Source organism: Saccostrea echinata, unplaced genomic scaffold, assembly GCF_033153115.1.
Source record: "Saccostrea echinata isolate AGI-Se365-2 ecotype Australia unplaced genomic scaffold, CSIRO_AGI_Sech_v1 ptg000030l, whole genome shotgun sequence".
Taxonomy (NCBI): Eukaryota; Metazoa; Mollusca; class Bivalvia; order Ostreida; family Ostreidae; genus Saccostrea; species Saccostrea echinata.
This window is the reverse complement of record NW_026889779.1, coordinates 4,949,931-4,962,387: the sequence shown is the minus strand read 5'-3', so window position 1 is coordinate 4,962,387 and position 12,457 is coordinate 4,949,931. Positions and strand designations below refer to the sequence as shown.

The window sequence follows — 12,457 nt, the reverse complement described above, 5'->3', positions numbered from 1 at the left end:
AATAGGTTCTGTAGTTTTGAAAGAGCTAAATATGGATGATGCAGGCAGGGATGCACAACTGTCAAAAAAAAAAGACAGCAATAAAAGTCTTTTTATTTCCTTGGATGACTTTAATATTTAAATTGTCTTACCTTTTATTGTCATGACAATTTTGTCGACACTTTTATCCACGTCTATACTTTTGGTGGTCACTGACTTTGAACCTTTTCTCTGATACTGGATACGGAATTCCTGGTCCAGTCCTCCATTAAAACCAGGCTTCCAAGAGAAAGTAATACTGTCCTTGGTTGAGTTCACAAAGGTCAAATCATAGGGAGGATCAGGTTTACCTATAGTAGAAACAATTTATTATTGAACAGCATGAAGACAATAAAAAAAAAAAAAAAAGAAAAGAGAGGCTACCTTGAACGTAAGCTATAGACGTATTTATTCACAAAATTTGCAAACACTTGCATATAAAAACCAAATAATTGTAAAATATGATAAAAAAAGTATTTTTTGTACACTTACTAGTGCCATTGAGTCTAATATTAAACTGGTCCTCGCCCCTGTCATTCGTAGCTTTGCATGTGTAGGTTCCATAATCAGCCTTAGCTATACTCCTTACTGTAAGTCTGCTTTTAAACTTTGTGTCAAAGATGTTGGCTGCTGATGTAGAACTAATCGCATATTTACTGTTGCTCTGCAACTCTGTGTCCTCCTATTCAAGGGATAATAATTTGTGAATGCCACTTCAAGAACAATCTCATTATACTGAACTATTATACCTTCATCTGTTTAAATGGACACATTAAATACTCATGCTTAGTTACCTTTAGCCAGGTAAACTGCATCTCTGGGGTTCCCTCAGCCTTACAGACGAGGGTCACAGTATCTCCATGTTTTCCTCCTGCTTTTGCATACTGTCGAGACTTGTCAATACCAGCAAAATCTGAAAATTGAAATTACAGAAAGGTGAGAAAATGCACTACTAATCAAATATTAAAGACCTTTTTAAATTGTAATTCTGAACAGATTACAAGAATGCCTTTTAAAATAAAGCATATTCCTTACATCATTATCATGTATCAACTACTCTATATATACTTACACTTGACCACCAAGTTGGCTTTTTTGGTCTGGGGCTGTGCTACTTGGTTATCAGCTGTGCATATGAATTTCCCAGAATCACTTCTTTCTAGATCATATATCATAATCTGGCTCTCGCCATTTCTGTACACCTGTTTGGTTTTAGACATGTCAAATCCTGGTCGAGACCACACAGCCATGTTGTCCACTGTTGGGTTCCCATTGACACCACAAATAATAGAGGCTGATTCCCTCTCATTGGCATAAACTGTCTCCTGAAATCTTATGATCTCTGCTGGGACTGAAAGAAAATGTGTCAAATATGAGTTATCTCTCTTAGTCTGAAATTCTGTTGGAGTTGTTCTCTTTAAATCATATTTCATAATATAAAGGCACAGTAGATTAACACACACTATAAATACACAAAAGGTGTACAAGGTGTATCATAACTTACATTTGACCTTGACCTGGAAGTAGTGGTATGCACTGCCTATGGAGTTGCTGGCCTTCAGGGAGTAGTTCCCTGCTTGTCCCCTCTGAATGTTACTAATCCTCAGTTTGCCACTGTTTGGGGTGAAGCTGCTGGATTGCTGCCCTCCTTTATACAGAGTATAGGTGATGGAGGTTGGGTTAGCCACAGCCTTCATATCAACTGTCTTTGATTCTCCCTCAATCATTTCAATCAGAGAGACAGAGGGTTGGAAAACTGGACCAACTGTAGACAGAAATTTACCGGTAAGAAAACTATAGATATTGTAACACAGAACTTAAGTCACAGCAGAATCTTCATAGTTAAATCTACTTTTAAAAGTTTTCTAGAACACTTACACTGAATGCTGATCCGTAGTCCATCACTGACAGATTTGTTGATATATTCATTCTTGGCCTTACAGTAGTAAGTGGCATTGTGATCATTTGCAGAGGGCCTGATGTTTAGGTAATTTGTGGTGCTGGAACCACCATTGGATGCTGGCACCGTCCCTTCTGTGACTCCACGCAACTCCCTACTACAATTCAGGTAAAAGAGATCAAAGTCAAAGCTTAATTACCAGTACTTTTCCTTTCCATCATGTGTCAAGACTTAATTTTACAATTGTGTAAAATCATTTTAGTTTTTGAGGAAATTTATATGGTTTTATTTCACTTTTTTAGTAAAACTGATTTTATAGGAAAAGTTTGCATTTATTTTATGCATGTGACAAGTTTGAAACACACTTTTCAGAATTTAAAAGAAATGACAATATTAATTTGGAGATGGAATACTGTATACCCTGGTACAATATACATACCTTTGATCATGGTTCTTGATCCAGACAATGGTAGCTGGAGGGTTACTGGATTCAGATACACAGGAGAGACGCAGGGGTTGTCCTGACACTGGCTGGGAGGGGGACATAGAAACATTCACTCCCTCTGGAGCAACTGTAGAAGAAATGATATTTTCAAGCAATTAAGCACAGTATTCATTTGATGTAAAAGTGAACAAACAAGATTTTAGGAAATGACTAAGTCTGGCAATATTATTACACTAAAAATCTTGTTTTAACTTTATTTGAATGCTATGCTTACAGTAGACGGTGAGTTTGACTAGAGCTGTCAGTGGAGAACTGGTGGCTGAGTTAGAGGCCTCACATTTGTAGATAGCATTGTTGTCCCCAGGAGTGGGCAGGAAGGGCAATTCTGAAGTCACCATGTTACCACTGGTACTAGACACTGACACAAGGGGCTGGTTACCTACAAAGATAGACAATTCAGTCCACATATAGTGGAGCCCTCTTAATCGGGGGTCCATTTTACAAAAGAACTTACAACTAAGACCAAAATCTAATTCTGCTAATTACTTTCTATTTTACATGAATTTGAATATGGTTTTCATCTTTTCAAAAAGAATTTAGATAGATATTTTTTTTCTAGGAATTTTAAAAAGAATAATTAATTTTGCAAAATAAAACTTTACAATCAACTAAAGTTTTGGGTCTTAGACGTAAGTTCAATTGTAAAACGGGCTCCTGGACTTTTGTGTTCCAGTGCTAATCGTCCGGATTAACGAGGCATCTGGATTACTGAAACACATCTTTTATAATTGGTAAATATAAATTTTGTTCCTCAGATTTCATTCCGAAGTTGAAGCGTTCCGATTTTTGGTGTCCAGTTTACAGAGGCTTGAGTATGCTGTATGCAGGAAATCATCTATTGGTGTATATTTTCACCACTTAAGCATTCTTTATTATGCCACCAATATACGAGACAGTGAATAATTTTTTGCTTAATGGCTGAAGACAAATGAATATTTACACAATTCCAATACCCCGTGATAAGGTGCTGAAGGAAAGATATATATTAAAATTTCAAACTCAAAATCTCCTACACAATAGTAATAACAATTCATTTTATTACGAGTACATGACATTTCTAATCCCCCCCCCCCCCCCTTCTTTTTTAATTTAAAATTGTTTTCTTTTAGACAGTGGCATCATTTTCCAGGATATTTTATAGGATATATATTTCCTTTTCCTTTAATAAAGGTTTGCGGGGACATGGAAACCGGTGATGTATGTATGGGTGCATGAAATGCCTGTTGCTAGGAGGAGTTTCACAAGTTTATATCAGACTATTTCTTTTTTTAAGCTGTTTCCTTACCTTTGAACCACTTGAGTGTAGCTGTGGGATTTCCTCCAACAGATTTACAGGTCATTCTGGCTGCCTTCCCTGCCACCACATGGTCACTCTCACTGTAACCCTCTATAGTAGGAGCACCTGGGGGGTCTGCAAAGTCAAGTGTAATATAATCAACTCTAGTGAGATTTGTGGGGTTTTTTTTTTCATATAAATGTGCATATCTTTAAAGCATTTACTTACAGATGTAATGACACATATAAAAAGTAATTTTGTCTAGACAATAATCAAAGAAAAGAATAGAACATTGATATGACCAGGACGACATCTGTGAAATGTTTAAATAATATCCAGTAACAGGAACCAGCCAATGAAATATTCTACTAATTATCATCAATTTATTCCATTAAAAATAATTAAATATAACATCTTTCCTTTACAAGAAATCTCATATTTGTTTTAGTAAATTATTCAGAAACAGTGGCAAGGATGAGAAATGTAACTATAAAATAATATATAGGGAATTAAAATGTGAAAATGAGGATTGCTCCATAGTTCTTAAGCAAATCTTTCCTAAAATTTCTACAGGAATTTAGTTTTTATCAAAACACTTCAGTAAAAGCCTACTGAACCCTAATCTAAGCTTCTGTACTGATACCCTCACACTCTCATTAATCTTACAGGAATTTAATATCTTCCATTGTTTTGTAACCAAGTGGATCAATTCTGAAACCATAATACAGACCTGATACCTCAGGTGTCTGCTTTAATCAATTTTATGAAAATTATGCCCTCCTCTTTTTCAGGTATTCCTAACTAATCAATCCACAGTTGATTCTTGCATGTTTAAAGTTTTGTAAACTTTTTAAAGATTTCAATACACAGATCGACATTCAATAATTTGTTATATTCAGTTGATATTCCATATTGTGAACTTCTTGGTGACATACATAAAGGTGCCCTTTTATCACAGACAAACATGTACTTACAAACTATGATAAGGGTGACATTGGCTGTGGCTAAACATGCCCTATTATCACACAGACAGACATACTTACACAGTACACTGAGGGTGACATTGGCTGTGGCTACAGGTGCCTGATTATCACAGACAGACAGACATACTTACACAGTACACTGAGGGTGACTGACATTGGCTCTGGCTACAGATGCTCTATTATCACAGACAGACAGACATACTTACACAGTACACAAAGGGTGACATTGGTTCAGGGATAGACATTAAATTTTAGATTCACTTGCCCTTCTTGGTTGCCCAAAATTAGGGAAGAAGAATATTATTCATTACTGTAAATGTTATGATAGAAAAAGACCAGACCAAATACACTGTCAACTTGGAAAGTTGAGCTACATTAGAAAAAAAAAAATTGATGCAGCGTTTTACATAAATGTGTGTCACTGTCCTTGTCAGTTTAATCTGCTAACACACACTGCCATACAGCAATAATCCTCCATTTCCTTTTAATAAAATTCATATTTTAAAAATTATTTTCGGTAGAATCCTTTTGTGAGTTGTGATTTTCAGAGATAACAGTGAAGCAATGCTAGTGGAAGATAGCTGCTACGATATATACCTATCTTGATCAGGATACTAATATGTCACTTATATTCTGTGACTGAATAAATAATTTAATTTCCTAGTAAGAAGTTAACAAAGTTGTAAGATGTAGAGCTTATTTACCATGAAAGAAAACAGAATAAAGAACCCGATTTTGAATGAACTGTATAATCTAGAAATGCCACCAAGGAATTCCGAATGCAAATCAATGTCAGTCAGGTTCCTGTGGAAATCAAATGTTCAATTTATTGTTTTATTCATAAATTAATGTAAACTAAATAAATATGTACATTTCTATAAGAAAAACTCACTTGCCCGATCGGACAAGTACGTCTAAAGTTTCACTTGCTCGAACTGAGAATTTACTTGTCCTCGGCAATCGGACAACCGTTAATGTCGATCCCTGTGGTTGTGGCTACAGGTGCCCTCATATCACAGACAGCCATATTTACACAGTACACTGAGGATGACATTGGCTGTGGCTACAGATGCCCTATTATCACAGACAGACATACTTACACAGTACACTAAGGGTGACATTGGCTATGGCTACAGGTGCCCTTTTATCAAAGACAGACATACTTACAAAGTACACTGAGCGTGACATTGGCTGTGGCTACAGGTGCTCTATTGTCACTAACAGCATTACAGATGTACATAGCATTATTCTCTTGCTCAGACATGGTCACTGTGACAGATGACCTTGAGGTGAATCCTCCATTACTGCCAGGGGTGTATGTAGGGTCACTGTTCGCTGTGATGATTTTTCCCCTGCTATACCAGGTAATGACGGCCTTGGGATTACTAAGGGAGGATTGACAGGTCAAGGTTACTTGTTGTCCAGCCTTTACTGGGGAACCTCCACCTGTTATTGTGGCAGTCTGAGGAGGGACTATCAGAAAAAGAAGGAAACTTTAATTTCTATGTAAAAAGCGGTTCTCCATTTGCTTGTATTAAAAAAAATGATGCTATTAATCCAAGATAATGCTAATACAGTACAATTCGTTTATAATCATAGTTTATTTGTCAGGCCAAAACTTTATAATAAGCGACTTTTATAATAACCATAGTCGGCTGAAATTCATGTCGGACGGCTGACGATACAACGTTTGTGTAAATTATTGGATGTAATATACATCTTACGTTACATATAATTTTGATTTTTTAGGTTTATTTGGAATACAAGTTAACTGACATATCATTTCACAATATTTACTTACTGTTTCCACTTTTTATTATAAATAAATTCACTTAAATAAAGCTTAATACGCTTCAAACTCAATCTTCTAGATCCCTTGGCATCCATCTTGTTTATTTTGATCTACTTTCATTTTTAATTTATGGCCAATTCAAATTACCAATGTTTCGTTTCGTCTCGGTTTTGTTTTGTTTTTGTTTTTGTTTTTTTGTTTTTGGTCACATATTAAATAAATTAACACAGCATGCATTCAAATTGTTTTTTTTATTCATCCAAAGTAGACATAAAAAATTACCTATTTACACTTACCCATACCGAAATAAGTTATAACTAAGTTATAACTTTTCTGTAACTTTTTTGTACCTCAAGAAAAAGTTACATTTTAGTTATAACTTTTCTGTACCTAAAATGGACTTAGCCATTTTTAGATGTAACTAAAATATAACTTTTCTGGACTTTGTCATTTTACTGTATAACTTTTTTGTACCTTTTTGAACTTAGCCATTTTCTGGTGTAACTAAAAGATAACTTTTCTGGACTTTGTCATTTTACTGTATAACTTTTTTGTACCTTTTTGGACTTAGCCATTTTCAGATGTAACTAAAACATAACTTTTCAGGACTTTGTCATTTTTCTGTGTAACTTTTTTGTACCTAATTTGGACTTAGTCATTTTGCAGAATGGCTACTTAGTTAAACTGAATATTCTTTTTTTTTTTTTTTTTTTTTTTTTTTTTACCATACACCTAAATTAATTTTTTTTTATATAACTGTTGAAATTTAATCATATAAAATAATAAATAAGCATAATTATATTAGTATAGTAATACAGTTTTACATACCTGTAATATCTACAGAGGATTATATGAATAAAAAGGTGGGGATGATTAAGGGCTACATAAAGGTACCACTGTTTATATGCTGAATTTTCTTTATCTAAAAATTATTCATATAATGAATTGCATTATATACTGCTATTACTTACGCAGACAATTATTTTTCTGTTTTGTTGTGAGTTGAGATTTTTTTTTTTTTTTAAAGAAAAAGGGGGGCTTCTTAGACATCTTTACTACCAATGTTTTACTCATCCATTGCAGTCCACAGCCACATCCACTGTTAAGTTCAACAGAAGAGATGTGAAGTTGAGACTTGTAGTAAATTACATCTGAAGTTGGGAATAAATCTCTCTCTAAATCTCTCTCTCTCTCATTAATAAATATTGTTGTTTAATTAATATTTGTCTTGTAAGTACTAGTTTCATCTAAAGTTGGGAATAATCTCTCTCTCTCTCTCTCTTTCTCTCTCTCTCAGAAAATACGTATTATATAGATTTCATGTTTTGTAAATTATATGCATGTACATCTTAAGGTGGAATAATTTCCCTAATTCTGGAGAAATATAAATGTTCAAGAGATATAAACAGTGGTCAAATGTTATAATCTCATGAAGTCATTTAATATTTTGCACAGATTTTTCTTCGTGTGCAAAACAGTGTTAATTTCCCCATTGTTTTCTCGTGACACAGGTGTTCGTACTAGATGACCTTTTTGGCCTACACTTCGTAAATTTCAGCTTGTGTATTACGCAATGGTACAATTTTACAAGGGTTGTTTGAAATCTAAAGTAAATCAATCGTAATAAGGGTGGCTAGAAAGATAAATAACAACATACAGTGTGTGTATGTTCATTTATTAACAGATATTACGATGTTGGGAATAAAGACTGCCAGTTATATTAAGATTTTAGCAGAAGACTAGGACATGTGGATTTTATTATTTGCCTGATTAAATAACCCAGTTTTACTAGTTATTTTCATAAATAAATAAAATATTAAATTCAAAATGGCGGCAACGACACAAATATGGCGGCCTCGACGTCCGTTTTGTCCGTTTTGTTGGAACTCTGTTTCAAAATTTTAACACCAACTGGCTTTTTAATATTTAAGATAAGTTTCAAAATACACAATTATGTTTATTTGGATTTAAAATAAATTAATCATGACTTATTTATTTATTTATTTTCAATCACGTGACTTATTCTAAGTCTCTGATTGGTCAACAACAGAGCGCGGATTTTTTCATGGACGATTTGAATGTTGGTGTGTTGAAAGTGTTGATAGAAAAACGATGACAAAATCATTCGGTAAGGCAATATTTATGTTAATATTTTGATGTTTTTGGTAGGAAGTGTTTATTACCTCTAGATGGGCATTCAAAAAAGAAGAAATATGTAGAATGAACAAAATTCTAGGCATGTGAATCTCAGATTTCTTGTTTGTTTTGATTGGTATGTCAATGACAAAGACTGAAGTGAAGAAATTGAAACATAATATTTTTTCAGCATTTAGTATAGGAACAGAAAATGTTATTCTTTGTCATATTCAATTCTTTAAATATTCCTATAGATCAGTTTAATTATTAAATGACCTATATTGTGTAATTGTTTTACAGATTCAGAATCTCTGAACTGTTTTAATATTGTACATATTGTAGCCTTTAAACACCACATGATCATAACATGATATAGTGTACTGAAATGAGTAAAATAAAATTTCTAATTTTTATTTAATTTCAGCAGTATACTGGTACATTATTTCTTTCCATGAGCATCTTATGTCTGTGCCAAGCTGGAGTGAAATCCTTCAAAAATATCACCTGTTTTAGGTAAGTAAATAATCAAATCTTATTTTTATTTCAAATTCGATAAATCTAAAGCTAATTCCTATAAAGCTGTCAGGTTCTATATTGTTCTTTATGTTTAAAATTTTTTTTAATGCATGTTTATGTGATGAGCCTTGAGGTTGAATTTTCTCAATTACACAACAGAACTCTAATTCTTGTTTTCCAAGTTATAGATGCATATGCCTTGAATTTGAATGAATTGATATTAAAGAGTGGTTCCAATCTGATATGCTTTGAGTGCAGGAAACACTTCAACGTTTTTTTAAAAGAAAAAATTAAAATATTTAAAGTTTGAACCTTTTTAATTTTTGCAGAATTGAAGAAAAATGAAGAGAAGGTTGAAATTGCAAGCATATTTCAAATGAAGACTCGGACGACTACCAGTGCAGGCCATTGAGGGGCGCAGACCATCTGCCGGCCGGCCAAGTCCCTCGACCAGCTCGGCCAAATACCAGTGCAGCCTGTCGAGGGGGACATACTACTGGCTGGCCAAGTCCCATGACCACTTCAGCCTACTACCAGTACAACCTGTCAAGGGGCGCAGACCGCTGGCCGGACGGCCAAGTCCCTCGACCAGCTCGGCCGACTACTGGTGCATTCCGTCTTTAAATAATCCAGATAAAAATCACAACTGTACATCCACAAGGATACCTGTGCAAGGACTTGGGTGGTATGCAGCTAAGAACTGTGACCGAAATCACTGCTTAGAACCTTCTTTTTTTTTTTGAAGTACAGCTAGATCATGGCGCTAACATGAAAAACTAGAGAGTTAAAATCTAGGCAGTGATGCCTATTTATAAAAGTTCACAAGAGTAGAATGCAGTTTACTAGGTAATTTTACAAAAACTCTTATGACTATATGCTAAAATAATGTATTTTAAGAAAACAACCATTCTGAGAAATTTCAATCTGTTATGATGGCTTGATGAAAAATAAGGTAGACTTGAAAACATGAATGTGCATTCATTCAATTGTATTTGACAATGAACCAAGCTCTCTTAATCATGTTTATAAAATAAAATTGTAAGTGCTTTTAATTTTTTTTTAAATAATCTTTTTTGTAAAAATTTTAATCTTTTTGTAAAAATTTTAATGAGTAGCTTTTTTAAAGCCTATAATTGAGTAATTCCACCACAGGTTAACATGAAGTGTATAATATTATTGTAACTTTTATTAGGTATAACTTTTATTAGGTATAACTTTTTGTAGTTATAACTTTTTTTTAGGTATAACTTTTCTGTAACTTTTTCATAACTTTTTCATAGTTATAACTTTTCTGTAACTTTTTCATAATCTTTAAAGTTATTACTTTTCATGGGTATAACTTTTTTTAGTTATAACTTTTTCATAACTTTTTATTAAGTATAACTTTTTTATAACTTTTTAAATAACTTTTTCCGCGTATAACTTTTTTGTAACTTTTTCCACCGTTTATTTGGGTATAACTTTGTAACTTTTTTATAACTTTTTGTGTAACTTTTAATAAGTATAACTTTTTGTAGTTATAACTTTTTTGTAACTTTTTGCACTTGCTGTATTTATGTTGAAATAAAAAATGAAAACTTATACAAAAGTTATAACTTTTTTGTAACTAAGTTATAACTAAATTATACCTCACTTAAAACAGGCGGTTCCAAACTCCGATAACTTAGTTATAACTTTTTTGTACCTTTTTTTAGTTACAAAAGTTATAACTAAGTTATAATTTATTTCGGTATGGGTAATGTCGCCGTATAATTAAAATCGATAGGCTGATGAGCATATGCATTCAAAGCCGCTTGGACAGACTGGTGAAAGAGTTAATTTCACTTAATCATTTCTTAATTAATCGGGTAGTTTTGTAAATGATATTAACAATGAACACTGATCCAGACACCAAGTGTAAGAAAGCTTGGGTTAATATTGACACTAATTTTAGTTTCAACACATTTGGTAAAACGTATTTATTACGAACGTACAATTCAGGATTAACATAAGAAGAAAATAAGTTATGAAAAAAAAAAAAGAGTTCGTGTTATCCTGTCATGTACTTCATGAAATAAACAGACTCCCTGTCAATCGCTCAGGTAAGTGCACTGAAGTGTGACTACTCTCCCCAGTCTTTCACTATCGGCAAATTTCAAAGTGAAAATCAAGCCACTGTGTATAGACAAGCAACAGTGCATGAACCACAAGTGTAGATACAGTCCCTGAAACGTTCTACTTTCCCATTTTTCCGTTCGCTCACCGTTCGTTCAGCGTGCGTTCACCGTTCGTTCACCGTGCGTTCACCGTTCGCTCTCCGTTCACAGTTTTGCGTTCACCGTTCACCGTGCGCTCGCGTTCACCGTTCACAAAGCGTTCAGCGTTCGCTCTTCGTTCCGTTCACTTTGCGTTCACCTTGCGTTCAGCGTTCACCTATCGTTCAGTTTTCATTGTCATTCGGAACTCCGAAGTGAAAGGACTTATCTTTTTGTAGGGAAGGAGTTACAGGTTTTTTAATTTAATAACTAACATATCGTGTTTGAAGAATCATTATTTCATGGGGAAAAATATCTACGATATATATATTTTTATTATTCTAACTTAGCTGTTAGGTTATTTATTAAATTACTGGAAAATAATTGTTGTTATAAACACATTCTGTACCTATGTAGAACGATGCTGAAATATTAAATTTAACTAAGGGCAATGTGCAAATACTTCAATCACTGCAACATTTTGTTGTTTTGTTAAAGACGACAAATCGTTAATGGTGATATAATAATCCAAGTCAAATAATTACGCAGCAAAATTACGAAAATATTTATTTCTAACACGTTTTTTTAATTACTGCAGAAAATATGATAGAACTAGTTCTGAGAGTTATACATAGTACTGCGGATGTCCTGTTTATTATCTTTGGAGCGAATTCAATTGATAGTGTGGTTAAAGGAAATATTTATTTAAAATGTACTGCACTACAGAATTTTCTCTACTATAATATGTAAAGTCTATAGTTATAGAGAAAAAAATTCTCTCTTCACCGTAACTTTATATGTTTGCCATTCGATATGATTAATACCCCTCCCCCCCCCCTTCCCCCTAAATCGGTTACTTAGTCAGTACTGCATTTCCAGAATATTTTAATTAACATTTTTTAAAGAAAGTTAAGGTCTTTTTTAGAACAAAAATTTCAGTCTCAAAACAAACATGCATCTAAAAATGTCACAAAACAATAGTTACTGTAGTTCAAAATGTACACGTGTCGGCGGTGGTATTTGAAATTGGCAGAGAGTATGTATCAAATTCAAGTGTAAATGCCCAATGTATTTTATTCATTTATTATTCAAATGTT

General features: G+C 33.5%; 1 protein-coding gene across 3 annotated transcripts in view; it reads right to left on the bottom strand.

Annotated features, from left to right (window-relative positions):
* The window catches only part of LOC133197135 (nephrin-like), a 32,008-nt gene that overhangs the window by 6,004 nt on the left and 13,547 nt on the right, over positions 1-12,457 (bottom strand). For all 3 annotated transcript variants that reach the window (XM_061332998.1, XM_061332996.1, XM_061332997.1), the window contains exons 9-18: positions 5,850-6,155; positions 3,709-3,834; positions 2,638-2,802; positions 2,358-2,490; positions 1,897-2,075; positions 1,523-1,783; positions 1,091-1,369; positions 813-931; positions 511-700; positions 132-329 (exon numbers count right to left, since the gene is read on the bottom strand). In XM_061332998.1, coding sequence (XP_061188982.1) covers positions 132-329; positions 511-700; positions 813-931; positions 1,091-1,369; positions 1,523-1,783; positions 1,897-2,075; positions 2,358-2,490; positions 2,638-2,802; positions 3,709-3,834; positions 5,850-6,155 — 1,956 coding nt within the window. The remainder of the gene's footprint in view (positions 1-131; positions 330-510; positions 701-812; positions 932-1,090; positions 1,370-1,522; positions 1,784-1,896; positions 2,076-2,357; positions 2,491-2,637; positions 2,803-3,708; positions 3,835-5,849; positions 6,156-12,457) is intronic.